Below are 26,019 nucleotides of genomic sequence, written 5' to 3'. Positions count from 1 at the left end.
TCAGCTACCCCTCAGCAATAGCGATCGCATCGCACGGACAACACCATGGCAGCACCCACAACTTCAGACGACTACGTCGTGACGCCCGCCCCATACCCGGCGCGTACCAGTACGGCCACTGCGGCGATCAAGAGTATAGAAACTACAGCAACGACCGTCAACTTTGCGGATAAGATCCTCATCACCGTGACACAGAATGGACGGCTAGCGCATTGGGTGTGTGAATATATCTGTCTGTCTGTAGTATCTTTTGCTAACACGTGCCAGGTACATGTACCCCTTGATATCTCCGCGACAGATGCCTCCATGACCTCGAATGCCTACCTCGAACGCGACGAAGAAGACCCCAACTCAGACCTCCTTCCTATGCACCATCTCACGGCTACAACTATACTTGGCGGTACCATGGCAGAGCTCGACACTTTGGGCTCAACACTCGCGACACAGATTGCCAGTGCCATCAAGCAACGCGACGACAGGGAAACCAGGATGGTCGTACTGGGTATGGGACTGGACAAAAGCATGATTGGAAGAGAAGCATTCAGCGAGCTGGTTGGACTTGTGCTGGGAGTCATATGAGATCGAATTCGTATTGCTTTAATCTATGCAATGCTCGACGTGATAACCGTGGGAGTCTGTGTCCGAACGTTACTCCATCGAATCTTGGGTATGTTATCCATCCGTCCTCTGAGGTCAACTTTTGTCCCTCTATGCGCCGTCCCATGCTGACCAGTCAAGTACCGTAACGCCGACCCAATGCAATCCAGAACCGATTCCTTTATACGCTCTCACGGAGCTTGTTGATCAGAACATCGACCGACTCCATGTCGTTGGCGTCCAGCTTTTGTTGCGGCTTGAACTCGGCGGGCACATGCTCTACGGCGGCATCGAGCGCAGCCTGAAAGTTGCGGACGGAAGACGACAGGGCGAAGACTGCCTTCTTGCGGACCTTCTTCTCGGTGTCTGAGGTGGCCATGCGAACGAGGGTGGGAATAGCGCCGACTACGAGGAGCTGGGGATCGTTAGTATGTTTTGTGAGTGTGCGCGAGATCTGTGATTGCTTACCCGTTCCTGTGTCCGGATGTTGTTCTGGACAGCAGTGCCGCAGCACCATGCAGCGTAATATCGGAGTTCAGACTCCTTGTTCTCCAGCTGTTCGACAAGAGGCACCCATAGTCCCAGACTCTCGATGTTGTTTGCGTTGTCAAGGTTCTCGATGAGCTGCTCAAAGTTGTCGAAGGCGGTCGTTCGGTGCTCCAGCTCGGCCTCTTCGTTTTGAATGACCTGCATGCTCTCCTGCATCAGTTGCGCATCCGAAGGCCCCGACATTCCCGTCATGAGTTGTTGTAGCGCCGTCGCGTCGATTTGAGGCGGCGGTTGGTTGGCGGCATCGGCATCATTGCGCGAGGCCTCGGAGTTCTGGATGCCCCATTTGAGGAGGTTGTTTAGTCCTGGGTCGTTCATGGTGTTGGATAGGCGTTTGATGTGTGGTGTGTTGTGTGGAGGTTGTGTGTAATCGCGGGGTGCGTAGCCATTGAATAATTTTGGCGGGCCTTATGACGCCGACGCTCGCCAGGGGACCAGCAGCTTCGCGGACCTTCCATGGGAGATCGTGCCCAACACAGCTGTCAACACCATCAACCACATGGCGGGACACGAACAAACACGACAAACATGGCGCGGTGCAAAAGCTGGTCGATGTCGGCTCTCAATGACATAATTACGACATGTTGGCATCGAGAATGGCATTGTTGCTGCGAGTGCTCGTTTCGCTAGGTGCACTGCTGCTGCCCCTCCGCACACGTGACCATCGTATTCGGAATGGGCGGGGATGGCGAGTTGGCGGTGAGCGAAGCCGCGGATGGCTGGGGGACTGACTTGTGCTCGACGCTGACTTGTGCATTCACAGCGCACCGGCGAGAACACGTAGGTGCTAGTGGAGTGTCGATGATTGCTATACGCCAAGGATCAAACACCGCTGCCTGGCGGTCTGGTAGAGTTGACGTGCGCCGACAGCAGCTTCCTCGATGCTGTGGCGGGGAGCTTGCGTACTCTCCCAGTACGTACCACCGGGATAGATAGAGCCATTCTAGGCTGCACACTTTGGGCAGCACGTATAAGATGCCCAATGCTGTTATCGTCGTGAAGCCAGATCGCCAACGCTGAAATTATACACAATCCCCTTTAGGAGCCGCCCGTTCGTGCAAAGCCTCCTTCGCGCCTGCGCTCCTGCCACCCCGCTAAATCTGGGCAAGGCCGACCCGCTTATTTAGCACACCCAGTTCTTGCCTCTGCGCACAAGAACCTCAACCTCAACACCGCCGCCGAACTTGTAAGCTCCCCGAACACCTCCGTACCCTTTTTACTTTTTCACCGCTAGCTGCATCTCTGAGCCTTCCCACTGACGCTCAATTGCTCCAGCGCTCTTACATCGACACCCATCTACAACTCCACGTCTACTCTAATCTCACCCTAATCAATCAACATGGAGGGTAAGCAGCTCCACCCCGACCGCCCCGTGTCCTGACCATCGCCGTCCACCATGCCCTCTATCTCAATGAGCTCTGCTAACCTCGATTGCCCGCTACAGAGGAAGTCGCAGCCCTCGTCATCGACAATGGGTGAGTTGGCACCCCCCGACGCCCAACACCGCCATCCCTGCCGTGGAGGGGCTGTCCGCGCCTGAGCCTTATCTGAGCCGCGACGACGTCCTCCATGACAGCGCGCCATGTTCGGAGATGAAATGAGCTTGAGCTGACAATCCCCAGTTCGGGTATGTGCAAGGCCGGTTTCGCCGGTGACGATGCGCCCCGAGCAGTCTTCCGTAAGTACCTCCATTTCCGCCTCCCAGCTGCGGCGGGATCAAACGCCATCTCGAGAGCACTTCTGACAGCTTTGCAGCTTCCATCGTTGGCCGACCGCGTCACCATGGGTACGATGAACCCCCCGTAGCCCCTACGCACTCCGCCGTCTAACAACAAACAGTATCATGATTGGTATGGGCCAGAAGGACTCCTACGTCGGTGATGAGGCACAGTCGAAGCGTGGTATCCTGACCCTGCGATACCCCATTGAGCACGGTGTCGTTACCAACTGGGACGACATGGAGAAGATCTGGCATCACACTTTCTACAACGAGCTGCGTGTTGCCCCCGAGGAGCACCCCGTCCTGCTCACCGAGGCTCCCATCAACCCCAAGTCCAACCGTGAGAAGATGACACAGATTGTCTTCGAGACCTTCAACGCTCCCGCTTTCTACGTCTCCATCCAGGCCGTCCTGTCCCTGTACGCCTCCGGACGTACCACCGGTATCGTGCTCGACTCCGGTGACGGTGTCACTCACGTTGTCCCCATCTACGAGGGTTTCGCTCTTCCCCACGCCATCTCCCGTGTCGACATGGCTGGTCGTGATCTGACTGACTACCTCATGAAGATCTTGGCTGAGCGCGGTTACACCTTCTCCACCACTGCCGAGCGAGAAATCGTCCGTGACATCAAGGAGAAGCTCTGCTACGTCGCTCTCGACTTCGAGCAGGAGATCCAGACTGCCAGCCAGTCCTCCAGCTTGGAGAAGTCCTACGAGCTTCCCGACGGTCAAGTCATCACCATCGGCAACGAGCGTTTCCGTGCTCCTGAGGCTCTCTTCCAGCCTTCCGTCTTGGGTCTTGAGAGCGGTGGTATCCACGTCACCACTTTCAACTCCATCATGAAGTGCGATGTCGACGTCAGGAAAGACCTGTACGGCAACATTGTCATGGTACGTTGAACGCTATAATCTCGCAAAACACAGCTAACAGCAGCCAGTCTGGTGGAACCACCATGTACCCCGGTATCTCCGACCGTATGCAGAAGGAAATCACCGCCCTCGCCCCATCCTCGATGAAGGTCAAGATCATCGCTCCCCCGGAGCGCAAGTACTCCGTCTGGATCGGTGGTTCCATTCTCGCCTCGCTCTCCACCTTCCAGCAGATGTGGATCTCAAAGCAGGAGTACGACGAGAGCGGTCCCTCCATCGTCCACCGCAAGTGCTTCTAAGGTACTGGAGGTCATGCGTCTACGCGATTCATCGACTGACGGTTTTCTTCCAAGCGTGTTCTTGCGTACGGTTCTCGAGATCATGACAAGCCTAGTAGCGGGGGCATCCTTGTATTGGTGCCTTGTTATCCCGGGGTTTTACACATGTCGATTGTCCACAAAATAGCACAGCGGGCCAATGGTTGGGTGTTTGAGTTATGGAGGAGCTTGAGCTCACATGGGGGTGTAGGATCTTAAGATTGTAGCTTAGAGCCTATGGACACTTTCATATCCCTTAAGATCTTTGGCTGTCTCTGCGTGATGAGTGATGATGTGACAACGCAATCTGCAGCTGCAAGCTCATGTGTATCTCAAAACCTCGACCTGACACGTATGCACGTGAACGTACGACAGTCAAACATGGACGCGCGACGCGTCGCAAACGTGCCTGGCCTTTCGATCAAAGTAACGACGAGTAGAAATGGAACGAGTGGTTGGACATCCCTGCTAGCGCGGAAGTGTGTCCTCCGCGGGAAGGCACGAAGCGACGCGCTCCTCTGCAAAATGCTTACATGCTATCTTCCATCTCACGCATGAATCAGCATTATATGACTCAAATCCTTTTCTAGGTTCTCCTCATCTTACCCAGCTGTTGCGTTGTTCATTTTACTATTTATCGTTCTTACCGCGACGTTGGTCATACTGGGGCGATTGCCTCCGAACTCACACCGGTCACGCGACTTCCGCATCTAAAGTCGCCCGAGCGGCCTCTATCCAGTCAGGATGTCTTCATCGTCTAGCAAGCCCGTTGATGAGAACACACCTCTCCTAACCCAGGTTGACCCAACACCGATAACAGAGGACCAATCGATCGACCCTTCATCTCAGCAAGATGACATCGAAGAAGAAGATCAGGATAAGCCACTGCCCAAAGCTCAGATCTTTCTCCTGTGTTTTACGGTATGCGTGGCTCCGATATCCTTCTTCTCCATCTTCCCTTATATCAATTTTATGATTGAGAGGGTGGGGAATGTGGATAAGGAGGATGTTGGGTTTTACTCGGGCTTGATTGAGAGCTTGTTTAGTGCGACGCAGATGTGTGTTATGATTCTTTGGGGGAAGGTGAGTAGCTTCAGTCTTGTGCATAAGTAGAGAGCATGGCTAACATGATCTAGGCCTCTGATCGATATGGGAGAAAGCCTGTGCTCGTCATATCCTTGTTAGGCTTGACGGTCGCTACGACTCTCTTTGGAATGAGCCAAACCCTATGGCAGATGGCGTTGTTTAGATGTCTGGGTGGCGTCTTTGCTGGAACAGTTGTCACTGTCCGAGCTATGATCTCTGAGAACAGCACCAAACATACTCAAGCACGGGCTTTCAGCTTCTTTGCTTTCGCTAGCAACATGGGTATATTCCTTGGCCCCCTGATCGGTGCGTATCTTAAGACTGTTTTGTTCTAACCGTGAGCTAAGTACGAATCTATAGGTGGTGCACTCGAACGCCCAGCAGATAAGTTCACATCGACATTCGGCAAAGTGCAATTCTGGCATGACTATCCTTATGCGCTTCCTAACATCGTCGTCTCGGCTATTGCCATCTCTGCGGCAATCACGACGATGATTTTCGTCAAGGAGACTTTGCACGTCAAAGGCGACGGCAAGCAAACCGCAAAGTCTACCATGTCTACCTGGGAGCTAATCAACCGTCCCGGCGTCATGCGAGTGCTCGTTGTATACAACTACGTGATGCTCATGGCATTCACATTCACAGCCGTCTTTCCCGTTGCCCAGTACACACCCGTCAAACTGGGTGGCCTCGGCTTCACTGCAGAGCTTATCGCTGCATGCACAGCGCTGAACGGAGTTTCTCAGGCAGCTTGGCTGCTCATTGTATTCCCTGCGCTACACAAACGCGTAGGTACTGGCTATGTGCTCTATCTATGTGCATCGGTCTGGCCACTTCTGTTCATCGTCGGTCCGGTATACAATTTCCTACTCCGGCATGGGCATACTACCATCTTCTGGGTTACTGGGCCACCCATCATCGTCCTTGCAAGCGGAGTGTCGATGGCCTTTAGTAAGTCTCTAGAGACACATGTGTCATGCTTCACTGACGTGTATACCAGCCAGTGTCCAACTCGCACTCAACGATATATCTCCCTCACACGAAACCCTTGGCACACTCAATGCTGTTGCGCTGGCGGCACAGAGTGGCATTCGATCCGTAGCACCGGCTCTTGCGACTAGTATATATGCTATTGGCGTCAAGTACCATATTCTGGGTGGTCAACTTTTCTGGCTTTGTCAGCTCGTTCTGTCATTCGGCTTGTTTGGGCTGCTGAAGCTGCTTCCTGCAAAGGCTAGGGGGGACGTGAAGCCGAAATTGTTCAACGGCAGTGCTTGATTCGTAGTCATGTGTAGATAGGAAACAATGCTCTGCGCAGATCGTTATGCCAACTGGTATCGAAACAAAGCAGAAGGCTCATCCAAGAATATACTGTTAATTGAGGGAGTGTTTCTAAGGCCGGTGGTAATGTGGCTTGCATGTACGGAAGAACATTGCCCATAGCGAAGCGTCACAGAAAGACTTGAGGAAAGAAGAACATCGTAGGCTTACAAAGAGGCTGGCACAAAGCTTACTTTAGACAACAGACGGAAGAACTTCGCAAGCGCCGTAAGAATCACACATTCAGCTCAAGTCAACATCTTACTTGGGGCTAACTACAGTAAGGTTGGCACCTGCCTTTTCTGGCGCCTGCGAAGGCCTTCAACCTCCAATAGGCAAAGAGGGTCGACTGAAGCGCTTCACAGAGATAGCAATCGACTTCATAAGGTTTAAATATGCGCATATACTCTGACTGTGTCATCTAGAACACAGCCGATGGTTTGGGGGCTCAGTTTAGCTTACGGGGGCGCAGCTGCCAAGTTTGCGTAGGCTGACACTACCTGGGTGTAGCTCAACCCCTACCTCAGCACTTCGCTTCCTACTCTACACACCCTCCATATTTCTTCCGACCATGAGACTCATCAATACCGAAACCCTGGAGCTCGAAGACTCTGCAAGTCTTCCACGCGTGGAATACGCTATCCTGTCTCACACATGGGGGGCCGAGGAGATCACCTTCAGTGACATGCAGTCTACGCCTAATACCGACAAGACTGGCTGGAGATGGAGGAAAATTCTCGACTCGTGCAAACAAGCTCAGATCGACCGACATAGCCACATTTGGTGCGATACCTGCTGCATCGACAAAAGCAGTAGTGCGGAGTTGTCAGAATCCATCAACTCTATGTTTCGCTGGTACCACGAAGCTAAAGTATGCTACGCGTTCCTCGAGGATGTTCAAGACGTCGAAGACCTTGCAGGCGCCAAATGGTTCACGCGCGGCTGGACTCTTCAAGAACTCATTGCGCCCAAAAGCCTAGTATTCTACAACAGCGCATGGCAAGACATTGGTACCCGAGAGAAGTTGGCACACAAGATCGAAGAAACAACGGGGATTGATCATTCATTTTTACGAGGTGCAAGTTCGATGAGCGAGATCCGTGGAGCGAGCTTTGCCAAACGAGTCAGTTGGGCAGCAAAGCGCGATACGAAAAGAGGTGAGGACATTGCATACTGCCTTATGGGTCTTCTTGATGTCAATATGCCATTGCTTTACGGGGAAGGGGATGTCAAGGCGTTCAGAAGACTGCAAGAAGAATTCCTTAAAGTTAATGTCGATCAATCGTTTCTCGCGTGGCTTCGTCGTCCGAAGGACGGACGGTCGAGTACATCAGATGGGAGCTTTCTTGCCGGTCATCCTAGGGATTTTCACGAGTGTGGTCGGATATCAGTGGCCGATGCTGATGTTGCTGCCTTCGCGCTCACCAACAAAGGGCTTCAAATTGGCCTACCTTTGCTCAAGTGCGTAGGTTACCAGCGAAGCCCCGACTACTTCGCCATCCTCGCTTGTCATCCGGATGGTCAACCCGATTACCGCATTCGCATATCACTGCGAGCTGTAGAAAGGACCGCGAGATCCTTTGCTTTCGAGCCAGGCGACGAGCAACAAGCCGTCCCAGCTGCAGAAATAAACGCTACACGCTTGACAGACTGCTGTATTCTCAGAATCACCCAAACTCCCTGGATTCTCTCAATCAGCAGCTTACCCATGTCATTGCTTCGGTGGAAACCAAAGATCGTCCATCTCAATACTTCGACTTGGACTTGGGATTGTCTGAGCGAGCCTAAAGATCCAAAGATTCCGCCGATCCGAGTGCCCGACCAACGAGAGAAAGCCAGCTATGGGGTTCTTTTTCATCCACCGTCTTCATGCCCAGACATCACGAGCAGCGACCATGAGAACACACCATGTTTAAAGGTACTGGTCCGGTTAGACGTTGGGTTCGATGTGCGATATGGTGTGGATGTAGGCATACAACTATTCCATGTTTCCAGAAATGAGGCCCCGACCGACTCGGATGCTTTCCCTAGCATACCGTCCGCAGATATACCATCTAACTCACGTTCTCGGGTCGTTTCTATACCCGCCCAACTATCAGAAACGATACATGCATCGGCCTTATGGAAGCGTATTCGGAGCCGAGACGAACTGTTGCTGAAGATCGACCTAGCACCAGTCGATGTGCATCGTGCATATGGACCGTATGCAAGTTCGATTAGTGCTTTCAAGACACTTCTTTCTCAAGACCCATTGGTACACTGTATCTGTGCAACAATACCTATGGTGGTCTTGTTTAAACTAAGGCAGCCTGATGCAATCTCCTTCGAAGCGCTCCAATACGGTCTCTCCGTCTTGTTAGTCTACTTTATCGCACTTCAGAAGGAACGGTTTATGGGTTATATACGACCAGAATACAGGTTGGTATATTACCGCTTACCGTTTGTCCTGGCGTTCTTACTACTCAGTAAAAAAGACTTTGTCGGATACAACGACGTGCCCTATGCTCGATACTACGGAGCCCTACATTGGGCTTTGGCAGGTTTTTCCGCATTTCGTGTGTTAGAAACATTCATGGGGCGTATGGGATATGAATCTCGACACGAGGAACAGATATATGCCCAGGAATCGGACTCCAGCACTGGACTTCAAAGTCTGTTGTTAGATGACACAATACGATAGGCGACGGAAGGAACTGTACTGTGCAACTGGATAGTCAGGATTTACGTAAATCTTCATAAAGGAGTAGTCTTCTGGATATGGGATGTAGAAGTCTCGCGTCACCCAGAACGGAGCAGCTTATTGCAAGTCTTTATCTTAAAGCAGGCTGCAGATTCGTTCAGTGTCTTCCTAGTATAAGGTGAAAACGTCTGCATTGAGAACAATACATAGAATTACCCGACTACAATTTGTTACCCTGCTCTACATCAGCACTCCACCGTAATGAGGTGAGAACGCGTAAGTTTCCATCACTCATCTCCAGGGCTACCTTCCAGCAACAAAGCCACCAAGACTGTCGCAAATTCCCGAGCCACAATGATGTACAACACCACTGCAACCCTCCACGTCATCCCCAAGAAGCAAAGTAGCACCTCTAACGGCCCGTCTCGGCGTCATCGACCCGCGCCGACAGCACCACCACAACCACCCGAGCCATGACGTCCTTCAACCCACGGAAGCTGAAACACGTGCAGTCACGATAAGGCTACACAAGCAAGCAAGCATTGCTTTGCACCAAGTCCCCCAGCCCCCCAGCCATCGCTTATCTGCGCTTCCCCGTCGCAGCTCGTGCAGCCAGAACATCGGCGTGATGACATCGAAGGCGGGATGATCACACAACACCCAACCACCCCCCAGCCAGAAACACGCAATTCTCTGCCCAGCCAGCCAGCGTGTCCAAAAGCCGCCCGCGGACACACACCCCGTGCGATCGACATTGCGTCCTGCGACGCAAAAAGTTGCGGCTAAACAGCTGTCGTGCACGGCTTGCGATACGTATCGTGAGGAAAACGTCGACTCCGCACAGCGGCGATCAAACGTCATGCATCGTGATGAGTGAACATGAGTCGGTGCTGTCGCACAGTCACGCAGTTCCCGATTCAAGTTTCCTTTTTGCACATCCTCCGTGTTCGCGTCGGGAGAACGCTGCGCGGGAGTGGTTTTTATTGAAACGTGTATCAATACAAACAGCATCCATGTCAGGAGCAAAGTAAGGCTGCTAAGATGTGGGCGACGAAACACTCCGCGTCTTGGCCCGGGCAGAAAATGCGTGACAAGCAATTGGCAAGCCTTTTTCCCCATTGTCAGAGCGCCTCAGGATCGGGAGACTTGATCAAGGCGCGACGCGTTGTGCTGCCGATGCGAAGAAGATGCGACAAGCGTCACAATGGCATCAGCCATCGTCGTCGTGAACGATCCGATGCGACGCGCTGCAATGGCATGGGGGGCTTGTCCACGGGTATGTCACTTTGCCCAGACAGGCGCACGCGAAAAGGTTTAGTTCCAACCGTCACGGAGGCTCGGCACGCTATTAAGGCCACCCAATATAACCAATACACCACTGGATCGCGACGAAAACGTTGGCCGGAGATGCGCATCACCATCTAGCCCAACCTCTTTTCGAAGTAGTCTCTTCGGGGGTACTATTAGTTCGTAGGCTTTACGTGGCAGACTTGGAATATTGCGATGCGATACGGAAAAGGAGTACAGCGACCGTGTCTCGATCTCTTAGTCTCTCGAGAATGCTATTGGGTGGGTGAGCAAGATAGCTAATGTCGTTCTAAGTAATCAATTGCTTCACCGTGCATGTGTGTCACGTTCGCCTAAGCATTACATGCCTTGCGCGAGCTGCTGCACCAAGTATGTCATGTTCGCGATAGCTTGCATGGGCTTGCCCAGCCGTTGGTTGGTGCATTAGTAGAGGGAGGCGATGGCGTGCAGCTGTCGCTTTACCCCGCTTGGGAACTGGCAGAGAGGGTGAGCTACCACGAGCTATCTACCCCGCGTGCTGTTATGGTTTGCTCCGCGCAGAAGTCGTAAGTGGCTTGACTTGGGTATGCATGCTGTGTGACCACCAGCTGTCGTTCTTATCGGTGTTGTGTCGACGGAATGTAAGGCGGGTGACTAGCGGCAATTGGAAAGCCGTGAATCTTTCCGATGTACTAGCGACGCGTAGGACTTCGCGTGAAGTTAATTGCACGGATGTAATTGGGGAACTCCAAGAAGCTCAAGATCGAATTCAGGAACACAACATAGAGCAGAAAAGTTTGGATCACGTCAAGCGCAAGGTCACAGCAATGATTGCAATTGGGGTATTAATTTGAGACAATGAAATTATGCTTCTTGGTATACATGAGAAGACTAGCAAGACAGTGATGAAAAATTAACCTTGCTTCAGGTGGGTTCATCAATCCCGTACAAATATCCAAATACACATCGCGTCATGGTTGAGTAGCGACCCTAATTTACTCGTCATCCTCCTCTTCAACAGCACGGGGAGCAAGGACGTAGCGGGTTGTGCCGTGCTTGTCCTTGCCGTGCTCGAGAGACAGCTTGCTGAGGGCAGCAATCATGTTCTCAATGGCAGGGTTCTTGCGGCTGCGGTCCTTGCGGCCGAGGGTGTCGAGCCATGCAATGCGGTTAAGCATGTAGTAGACAATGGCGATGATGATGGTGACACCAATGGAGTAGGCCCAGACGACAACGACGGTGACAATGTCGACCCATCCGTCGTCACGGAACCTGCTGTTGATGGTGGGAGGGTTGGTCTGGTAAGGAGCACCGGACATCCAGCCGAAGAGGGTGAAGATGGTCGCGAGAGCGTCGACACCGAGAATAGCGATAATCAGCTGGAATGAGGGGAAGGTCTTGCCACCACGGGTAACGAAGATCAACCAGTTCTCAGTAAGAGCAACCTCGAGGAAGAGAATGGGCTGGATAGCACCGAAGTTCTGGATGATACCTCCGCTGGGGATGAAGAGAGTACCACGGACGATCCAAGTACCGAGAGCGAGGAGGAGACCGAGAATGACGGAGATGAACCAGATCTTGGGCAGTTGCCATTCGACGGGACGTTGCTCAGAGTGGGCATTGTCGTAGGCGACAGCGACGGTGGCCAAATCAGCGAAGAGGGCAAGGAAGACGATGAGCTCAGCGCGGATGGTCTCGTTGAGGATGATCATGGAGGTGACAAGGTAGACTTCCAAGTGCAGGCAGAGAGCGATACGGTACTGGATGTAGGCCTTCATACGCTGGAAAATCTGGCGAGAAGTCTTGATGGCCAAAACAATGGTAGAGAGACCGGGGGCAAGGAAGACGATATCAGCGGCAGCCTGGGCAGCCTCGGTGGAACCCTCGACGGCAATACCACAGTCAGACTTCTTGAGCGAAGGAGCGTCGTTGACACCGTCACCAGTCATGGCAGTCAAGTGACCACGCTGTTGAAGCATCTCGACGACCTGGTACTTGTGCTCAGGGAAGACTTCAGCGAAACCGTCGGCGCGCTCAACGAGGTCGTGCTGGGTAGTACCAGTGAGACCACCGCCGATGAGCTTGGAAGAGTTGTAAACCTTGGTACCGAGAGCAAGCATCTTGCAGGTCTCCTTAGCGATGGCAATAGCGTCACCAGTCAACATCTTGACGGGAACACCGAGCTGCTGGGCCTCAATGATGGTCTGGGCGGTATCCTCACGAGGGGGGTCGAACATGGACAAGAGACCGAGAAGGATCCAGTCACCGTCGTTCTTCTGGTAAGCGACACCGAGAGATCGGAAACCACGGCGAGCGAACTCAGCGGCCTTCTCCTTGTAGAGGGTAGCGGTGACCTCGTCGCAGTTGGCAAGGTTGACAATGGCCTTGGGGGCACCCTTGGCGCAGACGTACTTATCGCCGCCCATGTGGCAGACAGCAGTGATACGCTTGGAGACGGGGTCGAAGGGAGTGAACTTCTCAGTCTTCCAGCCCATGTTGAGGATCTCGCGGGCCTTGGGGTAGCGGCGGATGGTAAGAATGGTAACCTTGTCAATGGGGTCGAGCGACTTCAGGTTGTGGGAAGAAGCAAGAGCAGCGACAGCCATCATCCAGTTGACGTCCTGGCCCTCAGCAACGTAAGGCTCACGGAGAGAGAGCTGGTTAGCGGTGAGAGTACCGGTCTTGTCAGAGCAGAGAACATCGACACCGGCAAGCGACTCGATGGCAGTGAGCTTCTGGACGATAGCCTTCTGCTCAGCGAGGTAGGCAGCACCGACAGCGAGGGTGGTGGTGGTGACGACGGGAAGACCGACGGGGACACCGACGATGAACATGATGAGGGCGTAGTGGAGAAGGGTGACGGACTTGTCGGTTCCCTCACGGGCCTTAGCAATGGGAATGTGACGGAAGAAACCACCAATCCAGGCGAGCAGGATGAAGAACATGACGAGGACGAGAAGCGCCGTTCCGATGGAGTTCATGATAGCCTTAAAGTGACCCTGGTCCTGAGCGCCCTGAACGAGGGTAGCAGTGCGACCGACGAAAGAGTGCTTAGCAGTGGTGATGACGATACCGTAGGCCTTGCCGCGCTTGCAACCAGTGGTGTAGTAGGCGACCTCTCCCATGTACTTGTCGACAGCGAGAGACTCTCCGGTGATGGACGATTGATCGCAAGCAACGAGAGGGTGGCCCTGGGTGATAGGGTTCTCCTCGTCGAACTTCTCCTCGTCGACTTCGTCATCCTTCTCGTCCTCGGGGTCAGCGTCGTGGAACTTGTCCTCAGCCTTGAGCTTCATGTACAAGTCGAAGTCCTCAGGGTGGTCGTAGCCGCAGATAAGACGGGCGTCACCGGGGACGGACTGGCCCTCCTCAATAACGACGATGTCACCGGGAACAAGCTCGCGAGCGAGAATGGTCTGTTGCTGGTTGTCACGAACGACGGTGGCCTTCATGGCGATATCACCCTTGAGCGAAGCGACGACATCGGCAGCCTGCTTCTCCTGGTACCAACCGACGATGGCGTTGAGCAACAGGATACCGCAGATGACACCGAAATCCACCCAATCCTGAAGACCAGCGGCGAGAAGAGCAGCGAGCTCCATGACTATGATGCGTTAGTTTTGCGCTAGGCCAAATTGTGCAGGGATGCTTACCGTATAGAATGGGACCAGTGAAGTAACCGATGAATTGCTTGAGAAGGTTGGTCTTCTCGGAAGAGATTTCGTTGAAGCCATAGCGCTTGCGACGCTGCTCGACATCGGCGGATGTCAAACCAGTGCGGAGCTCAGTGTTGAGGTCTGCGATGCGATGTTAGCAAATTTGTTTCCTCATCGTGTTGCTCATCTCGCATGCTGCAGAAGCGGGTAGTTTGGTGGAGCCGGTCTGCATGATTGGCTCCACCGAGGAGGCCGCTATCGCGTCGCTAGCAGGGAGCAGCTTGAGCGCGGACCAGGCCCGCGCCAGCCACCAGATGTCGGCCCTCGAGCTCAACAAAGGATGAATTGGCGAGGCAGGTGACGCGCCGCGGCGCATTGCTGCAAACGGATGCTGTGAGGGAGAGAGTGGTAAAACTTACAGTCGTCAGGGACAGCGCCGGCGTCCTGGATGGGAGTAGCGGCGGTGGGAGAACCCGACTTCCAGAACTGCCACCAGGCCTTCTTCTTCTGGGTCTGCTCGGCGTGCGGGTTGGTTCGGGTGTCGCGGTAGAAGAGGATGTACTTCTGGAGCGCCGTGTACTCGTCCATGCCCTCGAACTCGGTCATGGAGACGATGGACTTTTGCCGCTCAGCGGCGCTGGAGGCGCGGGGGCGCTCAACATCGTCGTTGGGCGCCATCTTGTCGAATTAAGGAATGCTGTTGCTCGTATGTATTATTATATCCGGTAACTCTAGGCACAGAGAAGGCTTTCCGAGGCGACTTGACGGTGAGGTTGAGTGTCAGGTCGAATGTGCTGTGCAAATGGGTAACTGCAAGCAGGGCCTTCTCTGTGAAGAAAGTGCAGAGGGTGCGGGAGAGGCTCTGGTTAAGTAGCGCGGCAGAAACTCACCCACGTATCAACCCAGGGAAAAACTCAGCAAGGACCGACCTTTGGCCGCTATGAGGGATTTATGATTGTCATAAAGCTAACCGCGGATGGAGCTTAGCTCGAGCCGAGAGTCCCGGGGGTGAATTTGTTGTGAGCGGCCCGTGCGCCAGCCGCTACATCATCGGCGCGCGACATGGCGCAGAGATTGGCCGTCGCAGCGCCCGGCCGAGCGTGATGCGCTGATGACGGAGTGCTTACTACAGTGCTGTACGGCTGCGACTGCGGTTGCTGTGTGCGCAGACTCTGGTACCTCGACGGGCACCAGCCGACAGCAATTGGGATGTCAGCAGCCGGCGTCGCGATTCGCAGCGCGGTTCATTGCTTCTCCACCAGCGGCAGCAGAGATTAAGCTGGAGATAGCGCGACAGTCCGCGACAAGCGTGCAGCGCTGCAGGGATCAGCTCCCATGACGTTTGGCAAGAGCGACCGGCAAACAGCTCCTCCACGCACCTTGCTCACTCCGGACGCACCAAGCTTCAGCACTCACACGCAGGAAAGCTTGAGTGCTTGGCGCGATCTCAGCCAGAGTACGAGGCATTTTCCCCCCGTACGAGAGAGCCGCGTATCCAGAGTGCCTCCCCACGCTGCCTGCGCGACTTTCCGACTTTCGCATTTGCACAATTTTCTTCTAGCGGCCTTCCAGACCCACGAACCAAGATATGCCACTTATCCCAACTCCCTCAACTGCAGCCGCCGCGCCATAATATCCGACTCCCCCCATGCAGCGCGCGCGACCAGCATGCCCAGATGAAGCAATTGTTTTCTGCCCCCCGCGTAATCGACCGCCGCCGCTTCTGCACAAAGGACCGCACTCCATGATTAAGCACGTGCCAAGCAGCTAAGGGGCGTCTCGGGGCCTGCCTCGAATCAGCCTTAGCTGTCTGCCACCCGACCATATCGGCCGAATCAGAGGCCCCCAGCCGCCCGGCGTCGCCTGGCCAACGGCTCCCAATTACACCCCATGTTATGGTCATACAATACATGCTATCTGCGACTCCACACGTCCCATGGCGCCGTTGCGATGCTACGCACACACGACGTTGCGCAGGGTCCTGTCTGTTGAATTTGGATCGCGACCGAGATGACTTGGCTGTCGTGAGGCTGCAGGCATGGATGCGCCAACGCGCCCCAGTTCTTTCCAGACCGAGGAAGGCCTTCCCAACATGGAAGCCGCGTCGGCGCGCCACGTGACGTCCTGCCTGTGGCTCGCTCTCGCCTCCCTTGGCTGCGCGACTGCCGATGCTTCGCCGGTACACCAGTGAGCCTCACCGCATTGCCTCAGCCTCCAGAACGAGTGCGGGAATAATCATCGCACCCACAAATATCACCCTCCGTCGCCGCTGCCGACACCAACCTCTCCATGTCTGCCCCGAGCCCTGAATCGCCAACCCCCACCGCCAATACCGCTGTCGGTCCGCGACCGTCACGCGCATTGCAACGCCATGTGCGTGTCATGTCGCCTGAAGACTTACCGGTCGAGATATGGCACATTATCATCATGTATATAGACGATCACTGTTTCGCCTGGTTCGTGCTGCGCCAGATATCTCCCTTTCTGGCTCATGTCGCGCAAGACGTCTTCGCGCGCATCGTCTCGCGTACCTGCAGTCTTCGCTTCGCTGGACAGACGCTATGGAACTTGCTGTAAGCCGCGTTTCACCCTGCGCTGCTCGGGAAACTTTCACTCACCATGCCAGTCCTCCTGATCTTCGCTGTGATACACAATCCCCATATCACACCTTCCGCGTGCAGTTGCCGTCGTTTCGCTTCCAGCCCTCGTCTTTTGTCCCCGCTAGCTCCAAGGCCAGACTTGTTCTGAAACTATCTTCACCGGCAACTGTGAACGACACGCCATCCTTGCGCCGGCCATATGCAGGGACGGTAGACCTGACGAGCCGCCTCACTCAGGTTTTCTTCCATCCCGGCGCTGTCGCAGACGCCGAACGCAACCGTTTGCTCAAGCAAGCCCACTTTGTGCTTTTTGATGACCAATTAAAGAGCGTCCGCCTGCCTTCACCAGCCATCGATGTTACCGCCCAGGAACTATCGCTTGACTGGCGCCAGCTCTGCGAGACCTTGATGCGCGACCAGTTCAAGTGTCGCTTTGGCTCCGGTGCGTCGGTCCCCTGGTGGAGAGAGTTTCCGTGACCGGTCCTGTATCACATACCAAGAGCCTACTTCACCATCGTCACGAGGCCATAACATGTTCTCCCGTCTGGGCAAGCGCACAAGTAATCTATGCTCGTTGCACCCCCAGATGGGTTTGATGGCCCGCCAAGTAGCAGATCAATTTTGCGTCAGCAACGGATCTGTGTAGATCGCCCTTGGCACTGGGAACACACACCCCCCGACGATCCAATGTGTCCGCCGTGCGCCTCTCCTCCTTCTCCGCCTGGGCATATTCCTTCATGCCTTCATGCCCGGGTCATTATCGTTCACCATCCGCACCTTACTTTAGACAAAGTATGCCCAGCTTCTCCAAGTGTTGCACTTGGGTGCGGCATTTCTGACATTGCCTTGGCTTCCCTCGCGGGACTATCCGAGCCGCGGACGTCCAAATTGGTCTTCCACGATATGATGCCGCTCAACCTCAATATCGTTCTTGATGAACACACACAACTGTCCATTCCGGCTACCATCCTTTACAATCCATTATAGTGGCCACCTCGACGTCGTCTTGGTGTCAGCGCGAGCCATCACCAGCAGAACCCCGTGACTAGTAGTGCAGTTACCCCAGAGTATACACAGTCCACCTCCGTGGGGAAGCCAAGCGTTCAGTAGTACATGTGTTGCTTCTCCTCTCCCAACAGTGTGTCAGCAGATTACATGTCTTTGTCCTCCGCTGCCAAGTAGCTCTGTGCGGACACACCAGCCTCGGCGGAGACCGTGTACCACACAGCATACATCTCCTGTCTGTGCAACACCTTGGCCACTTTGTCTTGTTACTTTTCTTAATTGGACTACATCATGTGTTACTTTGCGCTACTCTACTTCATCTCCCTTTATATTCTTGCGTGCGTTAGATTTCATTTGCGCCAAGTCTATAATCCTTCACTGTAGGATGCTGTGTTGTCACTGACGAACTTGGCTTAACATCAGACTATTGAGTACTTGCTGACTTCAGTAAAGGATTGCATGGAAATATGGGGGTTTCGACTTGGCTCTGCCATGAATGTGGCTGCTGGGACAAGACCATGTGTCAATCACAAGCATTGTGCCGTCTTATCCGCTATTCCTGCCAAGCATACCCGCTGCACCTAATCCACCTCTTACAGATCGGATGCTGAATGACAGAAATCTTCATATTGCAATGTAATGATGTAATGTGTCTCTTAGAGTTATCGGTGATATTCAGATACGCTGTATTGTGTTGTGCTATGCTATGCCATACCTTGTAGCGACCAGCGCACAACATAGTTTGTATTTTCTCTGATACCCGTGGAAAAGGGCACCAGGTAGATGTTGAATCTGAATTTTCTGATGTGAATATGCCGTGTCATCCGCGTCGTGGGGGGCATGTTGTTGGGGCAGGTGGTGCTGTTCGTCGCCTCGCTAGAACCACAATTTATTTTGCATCAGCAAACAGAACATTAATTCACCACACCACCAAATTTATCCAACACGCAGTCAAAAGATCGGAAATGGTCGAACAAGCCGTGAAAATTGGATTGCCGACTTTTCCAAGAAGCCCGACATCGCTGGGCAGGGTTAAAATAGATAGGGCTGAATTTTACGTTCATGTCAGCAGCTACCGGGTGCATCCTTATTCAACGCAGAAAAGGTTCACAACGGCGTGGCAATACCGCAACGTCAAAACGAAGTCCGCCCGAAAGACGAACGTTATTATTATGGTTCAATGACATGCTGTCACTCCAAGCAAAATATACGTTGCACCAATTTACCGCATCGCCACCTCTACTACACGACACCCGTCCTCATCGCCGCCATCGCACTCTGCATAGCCGTAACAACATGATTCGCAACAGGCGCATGAGCGTTCTGTCGGAAGAGAAAAATATACCTCACCATCACACTCGCCTCATCAGTAATAACATGAACACCGGTGGTAACGCTGTTACCCTGCCCAACGACCTCGCACCCAAGGATAACACGCATATTGGCCAGCGCACTGTTCTTCCACGTCGAGTAGACAGGCGCATAACTAAACGACGTCGCAGGATCTTCAGCCATATAAATACCTCTTCCATACACAGCGCCCGTGCGTTGGAGAGTCGTACCCGAGCAAACGATAAGGCCTTTAGCGAGGATTGCTGGGAGGCGGTCGAGTGATGTACCGTGAAATAGTACTGTAGTCTGCGTAGAAGGCCTCGGAAATTTTGCCATATATGCCGTTTCCAGTGCCGGACTCGCATTCGCCAGGACAAAATGATGCGTCCCCATAGGCAGATTCTTGATCCTACATAGACCGTTCGCTGTAGCTATATAGCCTCTATAGTGCGTACATGCCCATGAGATGAGCTTCTCAGCGTCGGCGTGGTATCTGGATAGGACAGTGGAGATGTGGACTGCGTCGCGGATGACGGACAGTTTGGGGAGACTATCGAGTATGGTTTTGACGGTGCTGATGGGGTGGATGGGACAGTTAGGGAGGAGCTCGGCTTTGTTGGCCATGGCGGCGCTGTAGACAGAGCTGAGAAGCATGTCGACGGCGAAGATGTCGGTGCGGATTTCGGGGATGCGGACGTCGAGGGGGAGGGCGTACCTGTTCCGGCGGTGGTTAGTGATTGTACTATTGACGCTTTCTGTTCGATGATGGCTTACCATAGCAGTTGACATGCGACAGTCCAACATGGTGTAGATCTCCGCAGTTGCGTGCTCCTCCCTTTGTGGCGGCAGCCGCAGGAGATGCATCTTTGCCCCATTTCTCCGATCATAGTCTGGACGAGGCCGTACAGCCCTCTTAACGATACGTTCCCCGCGCGAAGGTACCGATGGATATGCCTGTTCATCTGCCATACGAAGACGCTCTGCTTCGAGAAACACACATTACCGTGTGGTGCATTGGAAGTTGCAACACAGATCCACGGGAAATGTTGATCAGTCTCTATACCCTTGTCACTGTCGTAGTGCACACAGAACGCGGGTGGCTTACTCCCATACCGATCGATGGTTAGCCGTAAGAGAAGGTTGTTCGCTGTGCTCGGTACGCCCATTGCGCTTCGTTGTAGCTCAGTGTAGGAAGCGAGTGTGAAGCTCATCTCAATCTCGTCATCATCGATTAGTTCAACTAGATCGATGATGCCGGAAGGTAGTTCTTGTATTTCATCTTCCAGCAGATTGCTATCGGGTATATTGTACTCCTCGATCAGCAAGGCTGTCTGCAAGGGGTCTTTCGCTTTCAGTGTTCGCTTTAGCCCTTCGAGGCGTTCGGCTTCTTGCATGATCTCTGCTTCGATGCTATCCCAGAATTCTGTTGCTTTAGAGAGCGTGACTTGAGGGATGGTCTGCTTGTATACTTTCAACTTGAGTAGCTGAGCGAGGCGTTCGATGATCGTTTTCGTCTCTGCTGCTACGTCGTCGTCTTGGATCCAACCAGCAACCATGACCTCAGCCACAGCTAGTGGGATGTCGTATCTTCGCTTGGCAATTGTTTGAAGGGGTTTCTTCTTCTTTGGCGTCAATGAGTCTGGTTGCGTCATGATCTTGTACTGTTTGGACGCGCCGTCGTAGTAGACAACATCTCTCGAGACGATCCGAGAAAGAACAGCTTGCTCATGAGTAGGAAGACCAGGTATGTCCAGAAATCCACATCTCGCATCCCAAATCTCGTTGCAAGCTTCTATAGCCTCATATGGTGCGTCCAGTAGTTTAGATAAATACTCAATGACCTCGCGCATATCCGACATTCGACCGCGTACCCATATGACAATGTTTTGCATAATTCTCTCGGCTGAATTCCCTTCCGCTTTTTGGAGATGTGAAAGCATGGCCAGGTTCTGTTTCCTTTGTGGTTCGGTACCATAAGATAACATTTGACGTACTGCGAATGAACTGTCGGATACTTCTTCGAGCTTCGTTAAGGTGGGCCCGAACTTTGATAGTTGCGATACCCAAGTCAAAATCTGGGGCTGAAGTAGAGACGGTAACTCGTGTTTGTTGGTGCTATCGGCAATGATGTCGGCGAAGATCTTCTCCAGTGATTGCATGAAGGAGAGCCATGTCGCAGGATCCATGGTTTGGATCAGGTGGTCGATGATGGCAGTGCCCCATCGCGCTTCTTGCTTCTCACTTTGGTTTAGCCATCTTAGTAAGACCCCTCTCCAACATTTTTTGCAACCTTCCCGTGCTGCCAGGGTGTTCGTCAAAGCAATGATAGCTTGCCGTGAGTCGGTCTCCTGCACACGAACGATACGCACCATGTCTCGGACAAAAGAAGAAGATCGTCCCAAGCTGAGATCTACTGCGAGCTCATAGATACATTCGCACTTGTGTCCAGAAGGATTGTCGATATCTCTTGAAACCATTATAGCTAGCATGCGCCGGTCGACATCATCCACACTTTCTCCGGTATTCTCCCAGACTTCAAGGATATCACGCAATATTTGCTCGGTATTGTCGCAAGATACTTCGGCAGTAAGCAGGTGGTCGACACAGTGTTTCTCGATGATCTTTTCAAGTGCGTGCCGTGATTTTTGATCTTTCGCATCGGATGCGAATAAGAGGGATTCCGTCGAGGTATCAGGATTGAACCAGACGAACGTGTGCCTTGTCTGCAATTCGTTTTGATGTAGATTTTGGGCGGCGACGTATATCTCCTTGATCGATGTCATCCGTTTAGAGCTGGGCCATGCGCCGATATTCGCTCGGACAGCAGGCTTCAGTCGCGGGAATATATGTTCGGATGCTTTCACGGCCATGCAAAATGTGTGTAGCTCAAGTAGAAGGCGTAACCAAGCCGAAGTCTTCATCTGATTCTTTACGACAGATTGGCACTCGCGAAAGCACTCTCCAATCCCCTCGAATAGCCAATCTTGGAGGAAAAGCTCGCGAAAAATCGTCGCTTTTGGTGCGTCGAGGAGATGGAGGAGTTGTTGAAGAGCGTGGACATGGAGTCCGCCGATTTGCTCCTTCTCGGACCATAGTTCGCGAATGAAGGCATGGTTATCTTTCTCCGGTGTGCATGCAATCTCTAACGAAGCGTCGAAAAGATTCAAGCTGCTCTTCGTAATTGTTCCGCCGATGGTCAATGCTCGAAACAGATTGAAGAGGCTTTCGCCCTGGGGCAGTGAAGTGGAGACAGCATCCAACCTTACCACGAGTCTTTCTAGGATGGTCGCTAAACATGCTCTTGTGTGCTCAGGGACCTCGATGATCAGGCCGCGGTATTGTACCCAGTTCCTTTGTTCGCCATAGCCCGCTATCAAACCCTGACGTAAGGTATGCCTAGTACCTGTGATCATATCAGGTCCTTCCAGAGCCGCGACGTCGAGGATAGTCGACATATGAATGGTGTCTATCCTAGAGAAACGCGTGATACGATCAACATCCGGTCTCCAAGAGGCCCACATTCTCCAGGCCGGGAAGTGGTGGCGATCGAAGACAGTTTCTATATTGGTACAAGGTGAATTCGAAGACGACGATACATCCAGTTCCGTCATCCAGTCTACTGCTTTCTTAGCTGTTACCCAATTACATGTCAACCGGAAGCCATTCAGTAGCTCCGCATAATCTTTTATAGCTCGTCGTAAGAGCACCGCAAAGTTATGAAGATCGACGTCCGTATTCTGGGTTTTGTGATTCTCTAAGGCTCGCTTTACGCCCTTCAGATAGCAGCCGGCTGCACTGGCGCCGGTGGTCGCATAGGGTAAGAGTGTGCGTGCCCATTCTGCTTGCAGACGTGTTACTAAGGCAGGGTTCCCTTCATGCGCAGCGATCACGCTCTGTAGCCAAGTGTCGAGGCCCCAATAGCTTCCACACATAACGTTCGTTTCAGCTCGTAGTAATTGGCTCAGGCCCTCCACGGACATAGCATGAGCTACGGAAGCTATAGCGATATCTCTTGACGGGTGTGTCTGTACCAACATCGAAAGTCTCCTATCCGCCTCTTCTTGGCTGATCTTGCCTTTCTTCTTGAGATAGGTATCGGTGTGATTGCGGATGAAGCCCCATGGGAATCGACGATGTGAGGGGTGTAGTACCCCGGCAGTGGCCTCCACCTCCGCATGCCATTCTTGACTATGATCGGTCTTCTTGAAGATCGTCGTGCTCTTCAACGGAATGGCTCTTTTGGCCCATGACATATGGGAGCGTTTGCCGGTATCCTGCTCGACTGCAGTAGGAGGCATGACGGCGGTGGCCATGCTTGTCATACGTTTATGAGGAATGACCCTGCGCCAGGGGTGAGATGATAAAATGGATACAGATGGAACGGCTAGTTCGAGTCGCGTTACGAACGGTCGGTATTAAGAGAGTCGTGGGTATCGGTTACCGGCAACAAAGCACGAGAGCTTTCGAGCAAATTGCAGGGGTTGAATTTGGTACAATGGGGATTTGTACCAGAGTCGCGCTTTCCTTGGAAACGCACGAGGATAATGGGACCCAGAGTAGCATAGGGTTGGTAGTGTTCGAAGAGGTGTGGCCAATAGACCGTCGGCTGATGAGGGAGGAGGAACATCAAATCTTTGAGGCCCATAATGGATGTTACGGCAAAGATACATGGCTAGTCTGGTATAGCTCACATGTGATGGGTGGCCTTTTACTGCGCAGACTGAGACTTTGGGGCTGCGCACAAGGCTGAATAGGGTGGCTTATGCGGAAAGCACATTCACCGGCCCCCGAAACGGCTAGTGCGATTGCGACTGTGTAGGCTAACCATGGTACGAGACAGCGGTAAGCGAGGCGACGAAAATGGCAATCTAATGTAAGGAATGGTCAACGAAAGCTATCTGGCAAAGTTGATCGAGCAATCGGCGTATGAAAATGCCTTGTAGGATTGTGTGATCTAAGGATTCGTGACTACGGCGCCCGGAACCAGCCTGATTCAGCTGCAAATGTGCCTGAGGGTAGCAGACATTGTTGCAACCACTGACGACCCTTTGTGGATATTGTTACCTCTAGAACGCAATGGACTGCTAATGCGAAACGCATGGAGAGTCCCGATTTGAGACCATGAAGCTGCTACAAAATATCACATGATCGAACAATTACCTTCGTCGGTGTCGGCAGCGACACCACGATTCTTCCGCAGATGCGCAGCGGCTTGCCGAATGAAGTCGCCTGTCTTGTGAAAACACACAAGGTTTCCTTTCGCATCCTTCACTGCTTCGCCAATAGACCAGTCATAAGACTGTCCAGTGTGAGAGTCTGTGGCAGGACACTTGAGACCTTCGATCGCTTTTTGCTCAAGATCTGGTACTGCTCATATATTAGCCTGTTGGTCGTCGTTGTGCCGAAGGAAGACCTACGCGTTGCGACGTATAGAAGAAACTCGTCTACTGCTCTGCGGCTAGGAAGTGTATCGCTACTTTGATCTGCTAGCAAGATCGCTGAGAGTTTCTCCATTTGTATGATTGTTTCCGTCCGCACGCCCTTGGACATCTCGTGCTGCTCAACTCGCAGAGCTGCGAGAGACTTGCCTGTTGGATGGAGGAGAATCCCCTTGACATCTTTCGGAGTAAACATTTCTCTGCTAAGAGGATTGCGGAGTACACCGCCATTTGCCTGGATAGCCTGAACAAGTTCTAAGGTTGGCACAAAGTTAGTATGGGTCTCATCGTAGTCCGTACATGGAAGTCACATACCATCCATCGACCACGCATAGTTGTCCTCGGTCACATAGAAGTCCTCTCTGGCGATGTCCTTGATCTCATCTCCGAGCATGGTTTCGTCATTGACGTAGTTCCTTTCCAGATGCTCATGTTCGACGTGCATAAAACCAAGCTCGCAATGAAATTTGAGCGCATCCGGGAGCGTTGAATCGATGGCGCTCCGGCGTTTGACTAGAGTATCACGAATGGTATCGATACTTGCGCCCGAGGGTGTGCCATATGGCGCGCGCACCCATTGAATCATGGCTTCCAGATCTGCGATGACTAGGTTCGTAGCCTCTTTTGGTTTATCTCTGATGTTTCGCGCCACAGAACGAGCACTTGCTGGTGGGCGCATTCCACTGTAGACGGCCCCGTTACTCCCATCCGCCATGAGGTGGATCTTAGCGAGGTTCTTCGATTGGGGCAACCCGGCCTTCTTCTGGAGGGTCTGTAGACGCAGCAGATTCGCAAACACATGTGTTGCCTTGGCACGTATGTCACGATACCCAGTAACCAGGTTTCGTTGTTCATCGTTTAGGTCATCTACTGAATCGCCTAAGATGAAGTCCGACCGCTTGGATCCACGTTTCGATATTGGTTTCGTCGTGAATGGATAGTTCTTCAAGGGTTCGCCTCCGGACTGGGCAGAAGATGCCTGTATCCGATTGACTGCTTTCTTCGCGGGCGCTGGAGGCTCTGGTACTTTTTTGAGAATGTTTAAGAACCTAACAACGTCTAGGTCCGTGGGAGCTAAAGCTTGGAGCTTCTTGGCCTCATCTAATGCACCTTCCAGCCATTCATTACCGACTGCGATGTAATGTTCGATAAGTAGCTTCCTGGCTTCTATACCTGGGGGACTACGCGATATGCTTTCGTAGAGCTCTCCGATATAGATCATATCAGGGCCGGCTCCATGTGCTGCAACGCCTGATGTCGCGGCCATGACTGCTGGAGCACCGGTTGAATGAGGATACCGTGAATCCGAACGTCAATGATGGGCTGGATGTGAGTGCTGTAGGTGCCAGGGTGAGCCCGATCGCGCCTGCTTGTACCAGGTCGAAGCAATATGTCGGGTGGAATGTGTCTGATGACCTGTGCTCTGCTGGTCAGTGGGCTTGGTTAGTTGCAAGGAGAAATCAAAAGCTGGAAGCCTTAAGGCTGAACCAGAGCGGAATACGGCTCCCACTGCATGTGGTGACCGGTGATTGTCAAAGGCAGCGCTCGAGGTTGGCTGGCAC

General features: G+C 53.0%; 7 protein-coding genes across 7 annotated transcripts; 3 read left to right on the top strand and 4 right to left on the bottom strand.

The window, feature by feature from the left end:
* Window positions 1-45: 45 nt before the first annotated feature.
* Window positions 46-579, top strand: J4E79_004284 (uncharacterized protein; the record flags this gene model as incomplete). Its single annotated transcript, XM_049353171.1, has 2 exons — window positions 46-216; window positions 268-579. The coding sequence occupies 2 exons, from the start codon at window positions 46-48 to the stop codon at window positions 577-579; spliced, it is 483 nt and encodes a 160-aa protein (XP_049212550.1).
* A 199-nt stretch (window positions 580-778) lies between these two features.
* FES1_2 (hsp70 nucleotide exchange factor fes1) lies at window positions 779-1,464 on the bottom strand (the record flags this gene model as incomplete). Its single annotated transcript, XM_049353170.1, has 2 exons — window positions 779-1,012; window positions 1,066-1,464. 2 exons carry the CDS (start codon window positions 1,462-1,464, stop codon window positions 779-781), a joined length of 633 nt encoding a protein of 210 aa, XP_049212549.1.
* Window positions 1,465-2,485: 1,021 nt separating this feature from the next.
* On the top strand, window positions 2,486-4,035 carry J4E79_004282 (actin; the record flags this gene model as incomplete). The annotated part of the gene is made up of 6 exons (XM_049353169.1): window positions 2,486-2,492; window positions 2,591-2,621; window positions 2,769-2,824; window positions 2,902-2,932; window positions 2,986-3,757; window positions 3,805-4,035. 6 exons carry the CDS (start codon window positions 2,486-2,488, stop codon window positions 4,033-4,035), a joined length of 1,128 nt encoding a protein of 375 aa, XP_049212548.1.
* Window positions 4,036-4,797: 762 nt separating this feature from the next.
* J4E79_004281 (uncharacterized protein) lies at window positions 4,798-6,417 on the top strand (the record flags this gene model as incomplete). The annotated part of the gene is made up of 4 exons (XM_049353168.1): window positions 4,798-5,136; window positions 5,190-5,445; window positions 5,500-6,090; window positions 6,140-6,417. The coding sequence occupies 4 exons, from the start codon at window positions 4,798-4,800 to the stop codon at window positions 6,415-6,417; spliced, it is 1,464 nt and encodes a 487-aa protein (XP_049212547.1).
* A 5,004-nt stretch (window positions 6,418-11,421) lies between these two features.
* Window positions 11,422-14,760, bottom strand: J4E79_004280 (uncharacterized protein; the record flags this gene model as incomplete). The annotated part of the gene is made up of 3 exons (XM_049353167.1): window positions 11,422-14,030; window positions 14,080-14,223; window positions 14,502-14,760. 3 exons carry the CDS (start codon window positions 14,758-14,760, stop codon window positions 11,422-11,424), a joined length of 3,012 nt encoding a protein of 1,003 aa, XP_049212546.1.
* A 4,169-nt stretch (window positions 14,761-18,929) lies between these two features.
* On the bottom strand, window positions 18,930-21,205 carry J4E79_004279 (uncharacterized protein; the record flags this gene model as incomplete). Its single annotated transcript, XM_049353166.1, has 3 exons — window positions 18,930-19,192; window positions 19,475-19,734; window positions 20,133-21,205. 3 exons carry the CDS (start codon window positions 21,203-21,205, stop codon window positions 18,930-18,932), a joined length of 1,596 nt encoding a protein of 531 aa, XP_049212545.1.
* A 3,082-nt stretch (window positions 21,206-24,287) lies between these two features.
* J4E79_004278 (uncharacterized protein) lies at window positions 24,288-25,724 on the bottom strand (the record flags this gene model as incomplete). The annotated part of the gene is made up of 2 exons (XM_049353165.1): window positions 24,288-24,712; window positions 24,773-25,724. 2 exons carry the CDS (start codon window positions 25,722-25,724, stop codon window positions 24,288-24,290), a joined length of 1,377 nt encoding a protein of 458 aa, XP_049212544.1.
* Window positions 25,725-26,019: the final 295 nt, after the last annotated feature.

The sequence above is a fragment of the Alternaria viburni genome, assembly GCF_023758015.1.
Source record: "Alternaria viburni strain BMP 2772 chromosome Unknown scaffold_7, whole genome shotgun sequence".
Lineage (NCBI taxonomy): Eukaryota > Fungi > Ascomycota > Dothideomycetes > Pleosporales > Pleosporaceae > Alternaria > Alternaria viburni.
Note: the sequence above shows the minus strand (reverse complement) of the source record. Positions and strands in the feature narration are given on the sequence as shown.